Source organism: Leptonotus elevatus, chromosome 18 (assembly GCF_054856555.1).
Source record: "Leptonotus elevatus isolate MCC_2025b chromosome 18, RoL_Lele_1.0, whole genome shotgun sequence".
Taxonomy (NCBI): Eukaryota; Metazoa; Chordata; class Actinopteri; order Syngnathiformes; family Syngnathidae; genus Leptonotus; species Leptonotus elevatus.
Window position 1 is genome coordinate 14,556,983 of NC_141256.1, and position 22,235 is coordinate 14,579,217.

At 41.7% G+C, this 22,235-nt stretch overlaps 1 protein-coding gene across 1 annotated transcript in view; it reads left to right on the top strand.

Moving 5' to 3' along the window:
- Window positions 1-16,901, top strand: part of man1a1 (mannosidase, alpha, class 1A, member 1) — a 53,719-nt gene extending 36,818 nt beyond the window's left edge. The window contains 8 exon segments of the mRNA XM_086060907.1: window positions 6,346-6,440; window positions 10,716-10,839; window positions 10,979-11,072; window positions 13,256-13,371; window positions 14,791-15,010; window positions 15,081-15,253; window positions 15,740-15,855; window positions 16,077-16,901. Coding sequence (XP_085917033.1) covers window positions 6,346-6,440; window positions 10,716-10,839; window positions 10,979-11,072; window positions 13,256-13,371; window positions 14,791-15,010; window positions 15,081-15,253; window positions 15,740-15,855; window positions 16,077-16,203 — 1,065 coding nt within the window. The 3' untranslated portion in view covers window positions 16,204-16,901.
- The last annotated feature ends 5,334 nt before the right edge of the window (window positions 16,902-22,235 follow it).

Here is a 22,235-nt window from a genome sequence, read left to right on the forward strand (position 1 = left end):
TTACTTCTATGCATACGACAACAAAAATGTAGCATAATTGAACATTTTGGCTGGGGTGGGAGGAACTGTCTAACTAAACTCTAAAGTTGTGTAAAACTTAGCACAACAAGCGTCAAAGCATTACGAAGTGTTTGACTTTTTCTTTGGTTTTGCTTGCTTGCTGTCCAAAACTCAAAATTGACAGTACCGGAATTACATTATCTGCAAATTCACATTTACACATTTATTTTTGGAATCCAAAATTTTACTTGACTGAAAATCTCTCCTTCGTTTAAATAAAAGTAGTGCTTTGCTTCCACGTTGTGGCATCTTGTCAATTATAAACATTTTCTGTACTCGTGGATAAAACATTTTTCAACTTGTGTGAAATACATTTAATAAGTTACATTTTATTAATTCAGTGTGGAATACTACTGCATTATTTTGATCAAATTGGAAGTACTTTCCAGTAGATTTGGTTCAACCTCTCTTTGCTGATGTGCACTGCTTACACTAACATGACAAATGGAGAATTGTTAACCACTTCAAATGTTCTTTTTTTTTGAAGGCTCTTACATAGTACGTTTCAACAAAAAGGATACTTAGCAGTTGAAGGTCATGCTAAAAACTGGTTCAGAGCTTGTTTTGTATGAGGCAAAGGAAAACGAATCGGAGGAAAACAAACAAAGAGCAAAACTTTTTGGGGAATCGCGTCACTGTGTTTCCTGCGTCTTTAACTGTGATTCACGATTGTTTGAGTTTTTAATGCGCGCGGTTAATTGCTGTCTCTCTAATTGCCTGTTAAATCGTCCTTCCCGCTCGTGCTCAAACACCTCTCCGGAATACTCAAACATGCTCGCGTCTTTAACCTTCCGTGTGTCGCTCTTCCACTGAGGCGGCACTACAAACCCCCCCCACCCCCCCCCCCCCCACGCGGATTGTTAAAAAAGTGCAGAGTCAGCAGTCGGTGGCGTTCCGTAAGGGTGCAGAGGGATTGATATTCAGAGTTGAGATTCGGTGCGATTCAATGAATCGGATTTTTAACGCTATTTTGATATCTGTGCGGCAGCACGTTTACAGTATATCCCAGAATGCATTTCTGCCATCTTGCCAGGCTTATGAATTATTTATGATGTCTAAACAAAGATGACAAGCAAAAATTTGGAATTTTGTTGGCATGCAACCAAAATGGCCCTCAAAAGTTGAAGTTTAAAGCAGACTGTGAGACGAGGATGAGCTCCACTAGTTTTAGTTTAACATCACATGACCAAACCCAGACAACAGGTGAGCCGTGATTGGTCATTACCTGAGCTCTGAGCACCAGTGATGTCATTTTCCGTTGACGGCAAAATTGGTTTTTAAAGGTATTAATTGTACATGAAAAATAATGAAGTTATCACATTAAAGCAACACTAAGGAACTTTCAGTTTACGTCAATTATGGCGGCACCATATGGACAAAAGCGGTATTGTTATGTCTGAAGGAAGACCACTTTTCCTATAAAGACAAGCGCATTGCATCAGGTTTTTTTTAGCTCACGCCAGCGATTGAAAGCCGGGCCAATGTTGATCCTTGACTGTCCTTTCATCCGGGGTAGCTTTTGACGTATGCCATAAAGCAGTCGGCACATTTGTAGTTTTTTTGTGTGGCAGTGTTCCTACCATCCTCCAAAGTTGCTTAGTGCCAGTAAAAATGATGCAGACCCCCTCAGGCCATGGCAAAGATGTACCATTCAACTAGTTTTAAGTCCATGTTTCATCAGAAGAGATATACAAATATTTTATTAAGGTTGAAAAGTTCCTTAGCTCTACTTTAATTCTGGACAAGAACTTTTCCTTGCTGAAAATGGCAAAATAAGTCAAGTATCCTTTTAAATTTGGTCAGTGTGTGTGGGAGTGGGAGAAGTATCTTCTTCTTTTTTGGAACATATCCTACACTCTAAAAAATAAATTTGTTGAACCAATTTAAGATTACAAATTGAATTGTTGACCAACTTGAAAAATATTACTTCAATTGGTAAAACATGATTGAATTAAGTTAGTCCAAAGTGAATGTTAATTTTAATTAATTTTTAATTCTTTAAACTTAATACTTTGGATTGGAGTCAATGATAATATAATAATAATGGACTCCTAGTTAATTCAACTTAATATATTCACTTTGGACTAACTTAATTCAATCGTGTGTTACCAATTGAAGCGATTGTGTGTGTTTTTTTTTTTTTTAAGTTGGTCAACAATTCGATTTGTAACCTTAACTTGGTTCAACAATTCTCTTTTTAGAGTGTAGTGATAAAGACGAGTTCACTGTAGCGGTAAACGTAGCCTGGACGGGAAGTGAAACGTCTCCCAAACAAGTGGAGTCTCGCTCGACTCAACACTCTCCGTGCAGACGAGTGCAGCCTTGACACGGTTCCACAGCAGGCCTTTTGTAGCTTTTAATTCTGACGCTCTTTTTATGCTTGACTTGCTCCCGCTGGCCTGAAGGAGGCTAATAAAGCCGCTGAGAGAGAGCGAGAGAGAGCGAGAGAGAGAGAGAGAAAATACTCAGACGCAGCCTACAAAGCAACAGCAGGCTTCTCCGGGGCTCAAAGCTGTCTAGTGTGTGTGTGTGTGTGTGTATTTTCGTTTGTATGCTGAGACAAAGTATGCCTCAAATCCAAGCACACTTGATGAATGAATCTTGGGCTTCATAGATGGTGACACGTGTCACATTAAACAGGTTTCACAACTCTCGCCTTGTAAATCCCTAGCATAAAGAAAATGACCTTGATGATTTCTCCAACCATGTAATCAAATATAATCCTTAATAAATTACTTAAATGCTCAACAATCTACGATCATAAAATGAGCCGTCTAACCGCACGGTTCAGCTGCTCCATTATGTCTCTCGCCGTGTTTCCAACAAGTGGATAAATCGCTGCTTTGGCAGCGTACAAATGGGGGCACTGTGTCTTCGGCAATGTTCAGCGTCATTGACTCCGTGATTGCGTTCTCCTTTCTCGCCATATACGCAAAACAACGTGACAACCATTCCGCTCGTTTTGTCTGGGAATTAACGTGGCGAGTCGTTCTGGGAAATAGTTGATGGAGGGCAACGCTGATTGTAATTTGGGAAAATAACTCTTCCTTTTGAATGCATTTTTTTAAACTCTTGTAGTAGTTTATTTAGTTTTAAATTTTAACATACATTGAGTTAATTTAAAGTTCCTTTAATGACACTTTTTTTTTTTTTTTTTTTTTACGTGCAATTAATGACCAATTACTTGGCATGCCTGTACTGGGGAAAATTTGCAATAATACAATTAATAATAATGAGTCTATTTGTGGAGACTGGGGTCAAGTTAAATTTTACAATTTTAATGTTCAGATTTTCACAAGTTACTTCATGTCAAAGATTATATAGCTTTTAATATGAAAAGAAAAATGCACTGAGCTGTCACCAATGTCCTACAAATGCAATTATGCCATCTAGTGGCAGAAAAATGACCAACACGAATCAATATCACACTCATTTTTTTACAGAGAGGACATCTTATTCATTTTAACTAAATTTTATGAATTCTTATGAATGACTAAAGGATGCAGCCATTTTTTCTATTTTTATGTTAACAAGAGAATGAAAAATATGTTTAATTGTACATTTAGAACAGATATAAAATTTGCGATTAATCGTGACTTAACTATTGAAGTCATGCGATTTAATTACGATTAAAAAAAATAATCGGCTGACACCCCTAATTGTAAAATACGACATTGTTTTTGGTTCCAAAAATATGAGGAAAAAAGGGCAAAAACTTCCTATTTCCTGTCATTTGTATCTTCTGCCATCTAGTGGAAGAGCATTTAATTTTTCTGCCTGACTCTCAACAAAATTAGATCAATACCATATTTTTCTGTAAAACTCGATCATTTCCCGCTGCGGCGCATTGGTTGGGAGTCAGTGAGGTTGAGAAGGACATACTCATAAATGCGATGCGTCTTTACAGCGTTCACTTTCTGTTTCGAAGGTCATCTCAAAGTGCATCCAAACAATAAAGTGGGAAGGCGAGCGGATGAAAAGTAAAAGCGACGGCCGTGATTCAGGTCAGAGAATGTGGAGCAGTCGGCACGCAGGACATTTTTAAAGCCTGGCAGATAATTGATGGAGAAAAAAAAAGTGCGTCCTACTTTTTTATTCCTCTGGAAGTTGGACCGCGGCGGCGGCGTGGCGTTTTGCCCTCCGCCGAGTCTTCGCAGAGCGACGTTTGAAGGTCGTGAAGGAGGTGGGAAGTAATGAACGAGCGCGCTGGCGATGTTGTGCGGTGTTCAAGTACGTGCTTGAGCACACGGGGGAGGCGAGTGCCGTACAGTCGTCAATACATCGCAAAGGTCAATACAACACTCACACCGGCACCTTTGATGCATTCGATGTTCCCATGATGCATCACAAAACATTTTGAAAATGCATTATGAGACGCAGCGAAGGAATCTTGAGATGTTTCTTTAAAAATTCAGAGAAGAGAAAAACAAAAATGAATGCACTCAAATCGGTATAGCAAGTTGTTAGAATCAGAATCATCTTTATTGGCAAAGTATGTAAAAACACGAAGAGGTGTGGTGACCAGGATGTGGAGGGTTTTGCCTGCCTTCGACAGTACTGTATGTTCTTACCATGTGTCAGACGATTGGAATCTGGACGCTCCTTGTTCATTTTGTAAGGGAACCTCTCTCGGCAAAGTCTCCACGTGGTCCCGAAAGTGACCCCGAACCTCGCTTGCTTCATTCTTCCGGTGGATTTTTCCACACGGGGGGCGTCCAAGTGTGAAATGCGATGATCAACATGAGTGTTTTTCCTAATGATCGCAGCCTCCGCAGCTCGCCTGCTTGTATAATTCATTTGCTTATTAAAGCTGCTTTGGCACGCGGCGTGATAGCCTTGGACGCGGGGCGTGTTTAAATTATTCTTCTGTGCGTCCCTGCGAGCGTTTTTACTCCACCCTGCAGTGTGCTCCACACGTTATTAAAGTCATTAATCACCGGGCTCTGACGCCTTGTTACACACTCGCATTCGCAGTGGGGTAATTTGGCATCAACATTGCCACCAAGTATGCGGAAAGGCAGTAGAACTTGATGTCACAAAGTCATTTGAATGAAAAAGTGAGATTCCATAATCTGCCATTGACTTGCCCGTGATTCCTCTTTGGCCTTTTTTTTTTTTTTTTCTCTGATCAATATGGATTTCTTTTTTTAAGTGAGAGTCCACTTGAAACCTTTCTTGACAATAATATGTTATATGTGACCTCACTAGTCTAAACATGACATTCAGATTAATATTACAATTTTGGAATTTGAGTTATGAAGCAAAATCCAGTCGTTTTTATCCATCTCAGTGGGCGGCCATTTTGCCACTTGCTGTCGATTGAAGATGACGTCACATTTGCTCAGGGATCAGGCAACAACCAATCGGAGCTCAGCTGTTTTCTGAAGCTGCGCTGTGATTGGTTGTTACCTGAGCAACTGTGATGTCATCTTCAGTGGACAGCAAGTGGCAAAATGGCCGCTTCCTGAGATGGATAAAAACGGCTAGATTTTGCTGCTTAACTCATATTCCACTAACACAATGTTAACCAGAATACCATATTTAGACTAGTGGGGCTGCATAGAACATATTATTAATAAAAAAAATTAATAGAAATTTTGCGCTTTAAGCCAATTGCGATATTTGGCAAAAAATCTGCAATACTCTAGCCAATTATTATTTTGGAAAAAGCCTAACATTTGATGATATAATTGACCCGCACATTACCACAAATTCACATGCAAAGTTTCCAACTCTGAAAATTGCCACAATTTTGCGGCCCTCGCCCCAATATAGACACTCGCATACCCTCGCAAAGAAGGCGCGAAATGCGCCAGGACTGGTTGATGTTGCTTCTCTGCGAGCGTTTCCGCTCTGCTGTTGACAAGCAGCCTCTTGAGCTTTGCCGCCTGGCTCGTCTTGAGCTCATCTTTTTACTCGTCTTTTTTGCCGGTCCCGCAGAGTGCTGCCATCTCCGGGGAAAGACATGCCTGCAAGTCTGTCAGCTCGCGCCTCACACGAGTGTTTATATATGATGACAGATGGAGGCTGACAAGGATACATGAATCCTTGCAGGACTCGGAGGACAGTCGAACCTCCCGGGTTGAACAGAAAGGCTTGCTGGCCGATGTAGTTTTCTCTGTAGGAGTAATGCATCCCGTGGTACAAGTGTAGCCATGCTAAACGAGGCTAATTTCTTATCAGTATAGAGGGAAGGCTAAGGTTTAGGGTTCAGGTCACAGTAAGTTCCATTTCCAGTTCGATGGCTAACTTAGAAGTATTAAAGTATTTGCCTCTCATCCGCAGGTTTTCCGCATAAAAGCGGTGGAGCTGGGTGAAAAACTGCTCCCAGCCTTTAAAACACCCACCGGAATCCCCTGGGCTTTGCTCAACCTCAAGAGGTAAGACCCGAACACCCCCGAGACTCTCACCTCAACCCACTTTGGTGCTTTATCAGTAGTACAATGTAATCTTGTGTAAAAAAAAAAGCGCACTAAACTCGACAGTTATTTCTTTTCGCCTACTTCATTCATTCTGATTCACTTCCTCTTTCAACAATACCCAGTAATGAAGCAAACAGTCGTCCTCCATTTTGTGTCTTTTCGCCCTGCGGGCCCCAGAGAGCAAACGGCAAACGGCGCGGTTTGTCAGACGCTAATTAAAATCGCGGCCGTCATGGGAATAAACGGGCCGCTGCAAATAAAGTTCCTCTGTGTGCTTACACGGCTCAGCTAGCTCAGCATGGAGAAACATCACTCAATCCAAGCTAACATAATCTGCATTTTTTTCAAAAATAGCTCGATTTTTATGTTCTTATAAGTTCCAAATGTTATTAAACCCGTAAATCGCCTCCTCCTGACTGATTTATAGTCTCATTGTTGAACGGGATCGGCTCCGAATAACCGCTCCACAAGGAGGAGGCGCCTTCTGTAGCTCCTTGAAAGAGATCCGCTCTGTAAGCTCCAACATTGATTAGCGCTGACTGAGAGAAAAATGCTGCCTAATCCAACCAATCGACACTATTGATGCGTCGCTGTCAATCCAGCTGGCCGAACATTTGACCCCCACTCATGCAGGCTTGAAAGTGCGCGGCGGTTCTGGTGCGTGGCCTCCCTGCTGGGCTAGCATATCATGGAAACTATTCAGCGCTCGTTATCGGCTGTAGCCAAGGTGGGCCACCATCATTAGCATGCAGGCTGATAAAGAACTTTCCATGTCCACTGCACATTCTCTTCTCGCCGGCCGTGGCGCGTCGATGTGAGACGCTTCCTGCCGCTATCGTCTCAAAAGGGCAATTCATGAATCAATCCGTTTGTACTCGACACGAATTTGCACAACTATTAAGTTGTCTGATATTATGCTCCAATATTTTGGACCATTACACTTGGCTTAATTGCTATCCATATTGTTAGCAAGCTGAACAGAATATAGTTGTAGTGAACTCCCGTTAATTAAGTGGATGTGTTCCAACTTCCAGACCAGATTGTTTTTCAACTGAAAACACCAAAATATTCCACCAAACCGTATAATTTTGTCTGACAAAAATCCGCTAGCGTAATGCTAGTATATGTTGCGAAACATTGTAAGCAGCGACGTCATCTGAAGGTGCTTTTCTATTGGCTACTGCTGGATGACATCACTTCTGTGACACACTTTCACATGTCTTTATTCCGGTTAATATCGAAATAAATATACTTCAAATCACATTTAAAAGGCTCATGTATTAAATTAATTACTAAAGCGAAGGACATTTTCGCTGTAATTATACTTGGTTTTAGAAACATAAAATGTAGTTTGTTAGTTTTCGTTTTTTTAAAAAGCATTTTTATTTTATTTCGTTAACTTGTGTGTTTTTTTTAAATAGTTTTTTCCTTGCTTTTCGTTAAATAGAATAACCTTGGTAAGCAAGCTTGTTAAAAGTGCAGTAGAAGTACTTCTAACTGTGTTAATTTAAAAAATCTACATATTCAGTGCTTCATTTTCAGGATTATTTTGTCAACATTTTAGATGTGCTCTCTAAAAGGTTATGATTAATATAGGAGCGTAAATGACACATGATCAAATTGCAAAAACCCAAAATGAACCCTGATAGATGCTACATGATGAGTGAGCCTGGATCAGGATGCAACAGTCGTCCCATTCTTCATTTATTTATTTTTTCCCATCTCGATACTTTTCCTCTGCTACCCGCATGCTACATTAAGCGTGCGCCCTGATTTGTTTTGCATGATTTCCTGTCGTCACTTTGAAACGCTTGATGTGAACTTGGGAGGCGCGACGCTCCCGTCTGAACAAAGAAATTGCATCTCACGTGAGCGCAAAAGCTTGCCGGACGTAGCGGCAGTTGCTAACTTAGCCGAAGGACGATTGTGGGCGGGCCCGTTTCTGTTCCAGCTTGAATGTTTAATTGCCTTCAGAGTTGGCGTCCACGAATGTAATGAAGTTGGACAGTTTTCTGTCATTCTTCATCTTCTTCAATAGCTTGTGTAAAAAAAAAAACAACAACAACTACTGTCACTTTATTTGACAGATGTGCTCCTTCTGTTGCTCACAGCTCGCCTCAAAGGCTGAAGCAATCACTGCTAAGCTCTGCGGGTCTCGGCGTTTGATTAATAGGCCTCAGACGCTGAGTGGGTCCATTAGTGCGGCCGAGTGGGCTCGTGACAGAACCTCGGCTGACCCACTTTGGCGCTTTGGTTTTCCGTCCCACATGCCATACACTGATTGCATTAACATTTTTAACCATTTTAATTTTATTACAAACAAATATCTTGAATTGCCGCCCTTGCGTCTGATGTTCCTGCCTGGTTTTTTCCTCTCGCATCTCATTTGCACCTTTTCATCCACCAACAGACGAAATCACATGACATGTTTACAAGCCACGAGTTGACAGAGCTGATGTGGCGTCGGTGCCGCGAGGCGCTACCCATGCGGGCCGCAGGCTCAAACCCCTGGACAGATGCCATGATTTAAAGTCTCTAATTAAGTGGCTTACTGTGACTCCATCGCCATGTTCCCTCTTCCTCACCCCGAGGAGGAGGAAGAGGCTTGCCATAGATTTGACGCCAGCATAGAAAGAGCTATGGAGAGAATAAAAGTGGATGTGGAAGCGAGAGTGAGGAAAGAAAAAAAAAAAAATCTATCTGGGCCAACAAACGCTTCGTCTCTGAGCGGGAGAACGGGAGCGCCTTCCAGAGGAGCAACAGACGTGTGCTAATTTATGGAGATGGGGAGATGCCCGTTCGGTTTTTCCAGGTTAGCGAGCCGCGGCGGGTGCCCCTCGGCGAGGCGGGGCGTTATTGGTCATTTTAGCAGCTGGTGGGGGGGGGGGGGCAGTGTGGGAGATCCACGGGAAGGACGAGCTGACGTATGTGAAGGACAAACAAGATGCTTTAAAAGAAAAAGAAAAAAAAGACCTGGAAAATTGTTGCAACTTGAGAATTAGCAGAACAGTATGTATGTATATTAGTGTCAAATTCACACTTCTGCTTAAACTCATTCAAACCCAAAAACGTATAATGTGTTTTTTTTTATGCTTGAGCATACAGAAGGTTTTGATGCAGCTTCTGACGCTTAAAGCAATGGTAGTTATTACAAAAAACGGCCAGCAGGTGGCAGCAGAGTATAAGAGATGAACCATGTTGCAACATGCTCTTTTTCCCAGTGTTTTAAACAGGTTTGTGAATAATGATGAAACTTAGCTATATTCTCATGCTAATTTCTGCAAAACAGATACAAATATAGTTTTATTACTTTTTTTTCCTGATGAAAGAGACTCTAATCTTTCTTTTGGTAGGTTCCATGTTTTTATAGCAATAGAGCTCAATATTCTGTGGGCCTTGCAAAATCTGTCAAAATCCAGTAAAACAGCCAGGAGCGTAGGGGGTTGCTTCAGTGAAAATGACTAGGGGTGAATGAGTTGATGTGTTTCTTATCACAAAAAGCAGATTTTTTTTTTCCATCTTTTTTCATCAGAAACGAGTGTTTTTGCTGATTTTGTTCTGGTGCTCAGAAACGCTGGCCACACGGCGAGCGCTTTGAAAGCAGCTGGCAGTGAATGAGTTAACCTACAGATTAAAAAAAAAATAATAATAATAATTTACCCCCCCGGCTAGCACATTTTATACCGACTAAAAGCCGACACATGCTGACTAATTTAAACCTTTTCACTCGGCCAATGAACTTTTAAGCCCAAAAGTTACATTTTAAAGCCTTTTTAAAGTCAGAGTGACTTCTTGATGGAGAGTTTGGTCGCCTGTGGGCAATTTTTTTTTTTCTTCTCTTTTCTGCGTGCAAACTCTATAGCTACCAGACCTTAAGTTGTTCTCCGCGTACAAAAAGAAAAAAAAACGTCAAAGGGAACCTGGTAACTGTGTGAGGGAGATAACAAGCTCGTTTAGTCTCTCAACTCTCCTGCTGCAGAAGTAGAAAAATACGATCTGGTCTTTGTGGAAAAAGTCTTTCCTTAAGCACTTTGACACACTTCAAATGTTTTGACAGCTGCCTCTTAATTAGCTTCCACTTGTTCTTAAATGCCTCTTGCGTTGTTCCCAACACGGCTCCTTTCACGCCCGCCACGAATTTTTGTGTGTGAAAGGCGCCAACGCGGAAGTCCAAGTTGAGAAAAAATGTCCAAGTCAATGTATATAAGTGTTCCCTTTTTTGTGTGTCTGCAGTGGAATCGGCCGCAACTGGCCGTGGGCCTCGGGCGGCAGCAGCATCCTGGCCGAGTACGGAACGCTGCATCTGGAGTTTATGCACCTCAGCAAATTGTCGGGAAACCCAGAATTTGCTCAGAAGGTACGAGGCTGTCCTAATAACTGCCTTAAAACTTTCATCCAGACACATTCGACAACATTGTTATATTTTCTTTGCAAATCTTATTGGTAATCACTTAAAGTGTCAAGTGGACATTTTCTTGATGTTCTTTTTTTCATAGGTGATGAACATCCGCAAAGTTCTCAATCGCTTGGATAAACCTCAGGGACTGTACCCCAACTACCTGAACCCAAACAGCGGCCAGTGGGGTCAACGTAAGTACTTCTCCGCGTCAACATAGTTTATAATGTTATTTTGATGTTCGAACCTAATGAATGTTTGAGCACACATCTAGACATATAATAAAGAAATACTCACAGGCATGTATTCTTTGCCCTCTGCAAAGAACGACTAATCTTCCTCTCTGTGCACTGTATAGCTGTGTCTGTATTATACTGCCCTCAGGTGGCCGAGACATGCACACCAGAATTGAAAGCATGTCCATTGAAAGGAAGCCAAAAAAATTACATTCTATTTAATTATGACTTAACTGTTTGTTTTTATCAAAGACAATTTTAGAGGGTGATATTTTTTTATTTTTTTTTATTTTGTAAAGCACAAGGCTGGGATGGATGAATGGCATTTCCATTCATTTCCGTCGTTCTTTCTCACTCCTGGTGTTTACACTGCACATTTTAGAGAGACATAAGAGCCAGCATCTAATCAATACATTTAACGTTGGATTGCCTTCAAGTGTTCCATTTTCAGTCCATCAACATAATCCTCCTGATCCTCTTCATCAATACTTGAAAAGACTTCTTTTTTTTAAATCAAGAGTAACTTCCTTCAAAAAGCACTCCAAGTTGAAAAGAAAGCTATTTTTCCCGTTTAATTATTCGTAGCGACACGAGCTCGTTTTATGCACATTGGCGTGGCGTTTTTTTGTTGTTGCTTTTACTTCGTTTGATGCTTAAATGTGGACCCGCACCTCTTTAGCTTCCATTGAAATAATCATCACAAGTGCGTCTGTTGTAATAATTAGCATTTAGCCAAATGTTTTATACAAATAGATTCGGATGTTTTTGAATTCTGACTTCAGACGGCAACTTTCAATCTCCGCTAACAACAACAACAAAAAAACAGCTTTAATGCTTATTTGGCTCCAGAAAGTCATTACATAATTACCATGAAAACGCATTTGCTGCATAATTTATGACCTAAGGGAGTCTCAAAAAAAAAAAAAAAAAATCCTTCACTGGATCTTTATGAGCCAATCATCTGCAGTGTAGCAGCTGCAACTGTCGTCTTTAAAGAGGATCTTTCGTCTTTGGTTTGTCAAATGATTTCCATCATGCTCTATTTAGAGAATTTGTCACTCTTGCTTCGTATCTTTAAAAGTGCACCATAGCTGAAAATTGCTTTTTTTTTTTTTTTTTTTTATGTGCAATGGAGAAACGCTAACAAACACAACAATGAAGTGAAATACGGTCACATGGGTTGCATTGAGTTTTCTTGAAAAAAAAGTAGCAAATGCAAAATACTTGCAGAAGAAATTAAAATATGAACCTAAATACAAAAAGCACGTATTAAAATGTGTTTGTTTTTTTTTACCCTTGAATAAAATAGAATTAATTTTATGGGACAGGGTTTTCACTGATGTATAATGACATAACAAAAAGCAAAATAAAATAAATAAAACCAGTGTCATGTTTGAAGGTGCATTGTGCAGTTTAAAAAGGTCATATGAAAGCTTTTCTACGTCGTGCATGCTCCACCAATACCCAGATGAGTACGAAGAGCCCTGACTGTTTTACTCTGACAGCATCGGTTTTTATCGTCCTTCGGACCCTCACACGCCACAGATGGATTGGGGAGGGGAGGGGCAGAGCTTTTCTGACCTCATTTGAAGTCACGTCTTCATTTGTCAACTGTAGCCGTCGCTTTAAGATCGTGCACGTACTCGCACGCGCACCATGGACGAGCCTGACACATATGTTGCAGTTACGCTTTGGGCCAGAGATGGCAGTCGCGAGTGGGAAAAAAAGTGACAAACTGCACAAAGATCCTTTAAGAAATTATGAATATGTTCTTTAATTTAAATATTGCCTTTGTCCAGTAAAAAGCTTTAACCTCCCAATTTGATTTTTTTATTTAAATCATAGCTTTGTCTTTTTCTAAAACAAACAAAAAACTTTTTTAATAAAAAAAAAAAAACTAAAACTTGTTTACAGATGACAAAAGCTCATAAAAGGCCCTTTTATTTATTTTGTTTCCTAATACATCATACATACACTCGTCTCACGCGCGCGCCGTCGACGTAGCTTGAACACAACACAGGTGGGCGCCGCGGCGCGCCTGATGGAGCGTCGCTGTCATCCGAGAGCCGCCGAAAGGGATGAGGAAGATGATGTCGAGCGCGAGGAAGAGTAGGAGGTTAATCTGGATGCTTGCGTTACAGATCATGTGTCCGTGGGCGGCCTGGGCGACAGCTTTTACGAGTACCTGCTCAAAGCTTGGCTCATGTCTGACAAGACGGACGACGAGGCCAAGAAGATGTATTATGACGCCCTGCAGGTAACACACACACACACGCACAAACACACAACGTCAGCCGGGATTTAGCACGTCATAAACATGTCATTACAGCATATCTGTGTGTCGGACCACATTTGTAACTTCTTCTTCTCTCAAGCGGGAATGGGGCCAAACATACAATTGTGAAGACACACAAGCATTCTTACTTTTTCCAAAAAGGTCGTAAAATGGCGTCTTGATCCCCGCACTGATGCATTATGGGAGTCAGAGCAGATGGCAGCACGCTTGCTTAGCGTAGCATAGCGTAGCTGAGTACACCACACACACACGCATGACAAGTCCAATCAGATTAATCTGCTCACGCATCCGGCGGCACACTCGCACACACTTGTTGGCAAGGCGGCATCTTGAACGCAACGTTAATCTTGAGGAGATACTTTGTCCGTAATCCTTGTTGATCTTGTGGATTAAAAGTGATTTATTTGTCGAGGAGACGCAACAAAGTGGATGAGTGGACGACGCAAACGCAATTGCAATCGGATCATTTCTTCAAACCAAAATGGCTGACTTGCTGTGTCTTTTCTGGCATGGGGTCTTGAGAATTTTTTGTGGGTCCACTAATGACTGATATGTCTTTTAAATTTCATAATGCTAAATGAAATTGACAAATTGGATTTCGAGGCTAATTATTTTTTTTGTTCAATATGAGAAGGCGGCAGTATAGGTCCAGATAGACACTTCAAACCAAAATGGCTGACTTCCTGTATCTTTTCTGGCATAGCGTCTTGACACGTTTTTGTGGGTCTACCAATGATTTATATGTCTATTAAATTTCATAATGCTAAATGAAATTGGCTTTCGGTGCTAATTTTAATTTTTTTTCCTTCAATTTGAGAGGGCAGTGCAGGTCCAAATGACCGCTTCAAACCAAAATGGCTGCCTTCCTGAGCCTTTTCTGGCATGGTGTCTTGAGACTTTTTTGTGGGTCTACCAATGACTGATATGTGTATTACATTTCATAATGCTAAATGCAATTGGCTTTCGGTGCTAATTTATTTTTATTTTTTTCAATTTGAGAGGGCAGTGCAGGTCCAAATGACCGCTTCAAACCAAAATGGCTGCCTTCCTGGCATGGCGTCTTGAGACTTTTGAGGGTCTACCAATGATTTGTATGTCTATTAAATTTCATAATGCTAAATAAAATTGGCTTTCGAGGCAATTTTTTTTTTCTCCAATTGGTCCAAATGACCGCTTCAAACTAAAATGGCTACCTTCCTGAGTCATCTCTGGCTTGGCGTCTTGAGACTTTTTTTTTGTGGATCTGCTTGAGAGGCTGAATTTTAAAACTCAACCTATTCAAGTTTTATGGTGAATGGTGAAAACTGGCCATGCACATGAAATTAGAATTTGGTGAAACTGGGCAAAATTTTGTGTATTTCTCAAATTTCTCCTTTGCAGGCCATCGAGAGCAGCCTGATGAGGAAGTCGAGCGGCGGCTTGACGTACATCGCCGAGTGGAAGGGTGGCCTTCTGGAGCATAAGATGGGTCACCTGACCTGTTTCGCCGGCGGCATGGTGGCACTCGGCGCCGACGGGGCACCCGAGGACAAGACTGGCCACCAGATGGAGCAAGCGGCCGAGATCGCCAGGACCTGTCACGAGTCCTACTCCAGAACCGGTACTTGGATGAAAACCGATTCCTGTTCCAAGAGGGTCAATTCCATCCTGAAGGTTTTGGTTTTTTTTAGCTTTAAAGCTGGGCCCGGAGGCGTTCCGTTTCGACGGCGGTGTGGAGGCCATCGCCACGCGCCAAAATGAGAAGTACTTCATCCTGCGGCCCGAAGTCATCGAGACCTACATGTACATGTGGAGGTTCACCCACGACCCAAAATACAGGGAGTGGGGCTGGGAGGCTGTCATGGTAAGATCACTTTTACATCACTGCCAACTTCGCAATAAGAATAAAAACCCCAATAGTGTTTTTTTTTTTATAGATAAAAAATAAAATTTATGTTTTTTAAAAATATTTAAAAAATGTGTAGCATGTTTTGTAATTAGAGAAATAGCACAGAAGATTTTGTCGTAATATTAAACAGTATGTGCATTTTGTGTTTTTTCTGCAGAGTAGTGTTGTGTGTATGTGTTGCTACCACTTGTGTTTAAAACTTAAGTTATTGATGTTTTGGAATTATGCTACTTTAGTTAGCCTGTCTATGGCATTTCATATTGTGTGTTAGCAATAGGCTAACAAACTTTTGAGAGAAAAGCACGGATTTGATCCCTCAACCTTAGAACTATTAGGCTGATGTGCTCGTGACTCCACCGTGCTGACCACAGAAGCTTTGGAAGGGAAAAAAAAAATCCAAGTCGCACTAATTGTGACCTTTGGAACCCCCTTCAACCACAGGCCTTGGAGCAACACTGTAAGGTCGAGGGAGGCTACAGCGGCGTCAGAGACGTCTACGCGTCCACGCCGAACCATGACGACGTGCAGCAGAGCTTCTTCCTGGCCGAGACGCTCAAGTAAGACGCAGAAGAAAACCACCGTTCATTTATATCAGTTAGAAGCCGGAGAATCCTTCAAAAGTCAGAAAAGGTCCTCTTAAATAAGTTATCCAAAATGGTACTTCCAAAAATATGAACGTGACATTAGCCCGTAGCTTCAATTGAATTAATTAATTCATTAATTTTCCAATAGCCAAGTGAAAATGGATGATGCCATTTCTGCTGACGTTGCTTCCCAGGTATCTGTATTTGCTGTTCTCCGACGACGACCAGGTCTCGTTGGAGCACTGGGTCTTCAACACGGAGGCTCACCCCCTGCCCATCATCAGGAAGGAGCCACCAGAGCGGACCAACGAGGTGGAGTAAGAACATCTTTGGGAACCTTGTACAACCCTTCTAAGGTTTGAATTTCTGCCGGCTGGAAGATGGATTTTTTTTTTTTTTTTTCACGGGATCAGAGCCGACTTGTCTGTCGCGACTTCTCTCGGGTACTTTTTTTTTTTTTTAACACTCAGATATGGTCCTGTGTTTTTTCCTGGCTTCCACAAGGACTTTTTCATAGAGCGTTGAAAGGCCAGGATTTTTTGGACGCCATCTTTAAGTGCTGGCGAGAGGATGACAAAATGGACGACAGCGCTGCCACGTCATCGTTGACAGGAAAAGACGAATTTGGCCTTCAAGAGACGGCGACGGGAAATTTCCACTCGCTGTCCAGTGACATCACTTCCTGTGATCGTGTTTACAAGAAGACGCAGTCGTCATCGTTTCAGCTCTTTTACATTGAAAGCTTTTACTTCATCAGTTTAAAACAGTGTAACATTGGAAGGTACTTCAAACGCAAAAAAAAAAAAAAAATGTTTGGGGTGCATTACGTCCTGACACAAGCGCATATTGATTACATCACCACATATCTGGACAGCTCTCATCCAGACCTTTAATTTGAGGTATGACTTAATGCAAAAGTCAGCAACCAACAATGTAGCATTGTGAGGCTAGTACTAGCTTAGCGTGAGATTTGTATCCCAAAAATGATGCCTTTACAACAGATGATAACGCTCACTTTTTATTGGCTCTTTCGGAGAATCATTTCTTATTTGGTTTGCAATCCAGTTGATTATTTGTAGAAGTATTTGAGATCTTAACATTAGGTAAAAATATATTTTGGGAGTGTTCAAATCTCTTTATTTAGTGAAAAAGAGGCCTACTTAAACATCAAGTTCGCGACGGCAGAATTATTGTGCTGGAACCTCTTGAGCAGCTGTTCCTTTTTTTTTTTTTTTTTTTTTTTTAAACCGATAGGTTATTCTCCGGACTTGGTTAGGTCAGCATTACAGACCCAAAGCCAGGAGTCTTGCCCCAAGCACGATACTTGGCAAGAGCCTCTCGGGAATATCTGGTTGCCTCCAGGTTATCCTTGTCCTGTCACGCCGAGTCCTGGCCCTGCCCATTTTTGGACTCTTTTTTTTTTCACCAGCTCGGCATGGCTGAGCGGGTCTGTGGGCCACGCATCCATAACCGCGGAGAAGTACCCAGCTCTCCACATAACACGCCGGCGGTACTCCATGCTGCAGTGTGCCACAATCTTCTCCAATGCTGAAAGACATGGACCCGGCACTCGTGATCTCAGGAGTTTTTGGCCCATGCTAGTCTCCACAAATCTGCAGGGTAGTAATCCTTCCGGCAGGAAATCTACGGAAGATCTGGCTCGGAGGGCTGCAGATCTAATCAAGGTGTCATCGAACGCCAGCTTTAGGATTCCGCCACGCATCGGTTCTCCTCGACCCCTGGGCAAACCGGTCCGTCAGTGCAGGTGCATGGACCAGCAGCTCCAGAACATTTGTTTGAGTTTGTGGCATTCTCTCCTTCTGCGTCTGCCCTTAAGCGGCAAAAGGGTATGGAGCAGACTCGCAGCAGTCGGTGTGAGCAGATTGTTCTCCATAACCTCATCACGGAACGGTCCCAAGTCGGTGTACAGGTTCTGACCGGCACAGAAAAGGAGTTCATAATTGTTTAGAATCGATGGTTGTACTCCCTTGAGCAGCTGTTCCTAATGTTATGACCACGTGGGGGGGGGGGGGGGGACGACCTCAAGCAGACGTCAACAAGTGTTGGCCCTCACGGTTCAGATCTGTTGTTACGTTTGATCATTTTTCATTGGGACGCAAGCAGCTAGCCGCCCAAATCTTTGTTTTCGCTCCTTTTTCTTCATATCTCTTCAGCGTGAGAGGCTGTCAGACGGCTGCAAATCGTGGCGAGTCATCGCCGCGTCCTTGTAGTTCCGGCCGCGGCGCAGTTTGACGGATGCTTGTTTGGGGCGGCAGCGTGACGTCTCGCTCAAAATCCACTCTTCATCTTTGTGCCTTCGCTTCCAGGCTGCTCGCACAAACGAAAACCGGGCGTGACAAATGAACGATGTAGCTTTAAGAGAGGAAAAGTTACAGTGAGATGCTGTTTATCGCGGGATATCATTTCAAAATATATATATATAAACAATATCACTTTGTCTAATTAATGTCAGCTAGCTTAATGCTAACAATATCACTGGTGCCTTGAGATGCAAGTTAAATTTGTTCTATGACCATTCTTTTGTGTTCCTAATACCGTCCCGCTTCTTCTTTATTGTATTTTTTTTCAGTTAACCAACTGATAATGGGGTATATGCCACAGAGGAGGCGGGGCTTCTGGGTTTTTACAACATTTTACAACTTGCCTGCAATACATGTATTAAACGTTATGCTTAATGATGTTTGCAGGAGGAAACTAGAATTATAACTGTAATTCAACGAAAGATATCTCTGCCCAAATCTACATTGTAATATTGGGGTCTAAGGAATTGAGCGATAAAAGAAAAAGGGGATCTTCAAAGCAGCACATACCGTCCACTTGTTTGTTTGGTTTTTTACTTGTTAAAAAAATAGTGACTAAACCGCCACAAACACCCCCCAACCTCGCTTCCGGCCCTATACTAACTGCCTACGAGCTGTATATCTATAATCTGTACATATACCGTATACTATACGGTATATGACAAAAAAAATTAGATTTATTCCCCTCTTGTGTCAGCATTTCCTTTATGGCTAAATAGATGTCCTCTCCTCTTGTGTGTGTTTTCAAAGCTGTGATGCCTAAAATGTCCTCTACAAAATGTTTTACTCTCTTCATAATAGAATCTGACATATACCAAAAGTTGTGCATCGTCACTCACGTCAGTCGATTCATCAGCAGCTAATGCGATGCATGAGGCACTTTGCTGCACATCTTCGGATAGCAGCCCGGCTCTTCTTGTTGTCGTGGTGGATGATAGTGGAATCTGTCGGCGGACCTTTTGTTTAAGCCGCTGTCCCTCTTTTCCCTCCAATAGCGTTTCTGCCATCGCCTCCATACACTCTTTGATCATCCCGGAGTCACTAAAAGGCTTTTTTTGTGCTTGCCCAAAAATCCACTGCACACACGTAGTGAACACTCGTATCCTCGTAGTTGTGCTGTTAGCGTCTGCGCAATTACCCGTGTTGCACGCTCATACTGTCCTTTCAGTTCGTGTCATTTCTGTGCCCTCGTCGCTGATCCTGGCGGGTCATTTGCGACGAAGGTTTTTGTGTCTTGTCTCGTAATGCCGCTTGATATTGGCGCTTTTAACAAGAGCAACAGACTCCGTGCGTATAAGACACACTGGCCGTGTAGCACTCGCTGCTGGTAAAATGAAAGCGTAAGCTTCATGTCCACTCATCTCTAAAGACTCGGTTTTCAGAGTCAACTTTTCTAACTTTAGACAGCGCCATAATTCACCCACTTTCCCATAGTAAAGCCTGTCCCATGTAAATAAGAGCATGCTGCCGGTCAAAGGACCCCGGTTCAATCATAGCTGCCCTCGCGCGCGCGCCTATTCAAAAATGGCTTTTGTTAAGAATGAACGTATTATCGTAGTTTAAAACAAAAAAATGCTTGGAGGTCCGGATAAAATGGTCTCGGGGTCCGGGTCCGGACCGCGGTCCGCCACTTGGGGATAATACCGTATAGTTTATACAGTAGTCTGCTCGCGAGATGGGAGGAGCAAGATGGCCGCCCTGTGACTTCAACGGCTTACACGGGTGTGTATGGGCTATCCATTCATTTATTCAGATCAGTGGCCGCGTCCCAGTACAGTCGGTTGCGGTTCCCGTCGACGGGTGCGAGTGTTGGAACGCGGCCAGCAGTGGTCGGAAACGGCGCTGATATATGAAACCCGGAAGTCGGAAGTCCGTAGCATCTACCCCATTGTCTTTCCACTGCAAGGCCAATGTGACTTGACGGTGGCTGGATATTATGCGGTTTGCTGTCGCCTTCTAGCGGTGGGAGTCTTAAGTGCATGTGTATCAAATTGTTTTGCTCATATCTCAAGACAAAAATTTGTCGAAACGACAGGTGGGAAAACTTGCAAGTCAAGGCACTCGTAACTCATGGCCAATTTATTAACGCTCTTAGTGTAATTCTAAACCTTCAAACAACTATTTCTTTAACACGCACGGAGCAGCAACTGATACAAATGAAATCCGAGACAACAAAAACAAACACTGGACTTCATGTTATTTTGACTGTTTACAGCAAATGAATGCTTTAAATGAAAGGAACGCCAAATCCAGACTTAAGCACATACTGTAAAAAGAAGCGAAACGGGACACCAATGATGAACCGCGATAGAACGGCCTCACCGTACCACAACAGGAGCAGTCAGGTGATTAGTTGGTTGTTTGCGACCCCTACTGGTGAACATAAATATTTCCCTGCATCCTATTATCTGCAAGCTGTGTTTCCCTGTACGACACTGACACCTAGTGTTGCGGCGCCTCAATTACAGCTTGCTTCAGAATGATGGACATATTTCTGGGGGCTTGTGTCTGTCTACCCAATCCGCACACTAAATCAACAGTGTATGGCAACTCCATTTGGACAAATTACATGGATACAAACTATTTCAGACAAGGTGACACATTTCTTAGAGGTATGGTCTTTTTTTTCTTTTCTTCTCAAACTAGATTTTTCTACTTGAAGCTAATTTGTTTAAAAAAAAAAAAAAGCATCAGATTGTAATCAAAGATGATTCATTTGTGGTTTATGGTTGTGATCGTCATGTTTTTATGTTAATTTATTATTATTGTTACTGTGTACGTTTGTGATTTCCGGGGAACGACAACTGCGAGGAAGAATCAAGTTAGGTGGGAAAAAAACAGCAAAGGGGACGATGACTTGATAAGACGATGTGAAGTGAATTCAGATTCACACTCTTTAGACTTTGTTTTTTTTTTTATAGTTTTTGTTTAATTTTGGGGGTAGGCTTTTGTAACGTTTTGTTAACTTTTCATGTTCATTTTGCCTGTTTTTGTTATTGTTTGTTCTCTTTGTTGGTGTGTTTAAATGTTAGTTTGTTTTTGCCAATTTTTTGATTTGTTGTCTGTTATTGTATTTTTTTTTAAATTATTTCTTGTCCTGTTTTTTGTTCTTCTTTTTTGTCCAATTTGTTAAGTTTTTCTCTCTTTTTCTGTCATAGTTTTTGTCCGTTTTTGTGACTTTTTTTGTTTTGGTTTGTATTTGATTATTTATTTTTTTGGGTGTTTTTCTTTTTTTTATTAATAGCATGATGATGACACGGGTGTTTTAGTTAGTTTTTCTCTTCTTCATCTTTTCTTGTTGGAGCCCTAACATAATTTTTCATTTTAAACTATAATTTATGGCCATAATATGTCAATCAATGCACGATAAAGAACACATTAGAACAAACACGCTGTGAAAAAAAAGACATTTTCAAGATACAACTTTAGTTTCCAGGTTTGTTCGATTTTGTTTGTCACGATTCAAAAGTCGACTTTGTGGTCTAAAGACACTTTCGATTTTTGTCAATGAATAGAAATAATCAGTTCAAACTAAATGTCAAGTGACATTTGATGATCAATTTAAGATTTTTGGTGAAAATGATTTTCAATTCATTCACTAGTTGAATTCAAAAAGTGGACGTTTCATGAAGACCAGATGTTTTCTCACAGCGAATTATGTTCAAAATCATTTCAAATTCAGATTTTCAAGTGTCGGTTTGAAATGTTCATTTTCAGGAGAGGATTAAGGTTTCAAATGAGGGTTTTCATTTTGGACTGAGTTTTTGAGACAGGGTTTGGGTTTCAAATGAGAGTTTTGGGTCCGTCTCAAGGTTTCTAGGCAGGGTTGGGTTACGGTTTCAAGACTGGATTGGGGTTTTGAAAACTTGCTATAGGGTTTTAAATCTGGATTGGGGTGTCAAGCCTGGGTGGCGGCCTGAAGGCGAGGTTGGGATTTTAACACTCGGGATAGGATTTCAAATTAAGAGTCTTAAGACTGAAGAAGGTCTTGTGTGTTTCTAATTGCAAATGTCAACATTCAAAATCATTTGT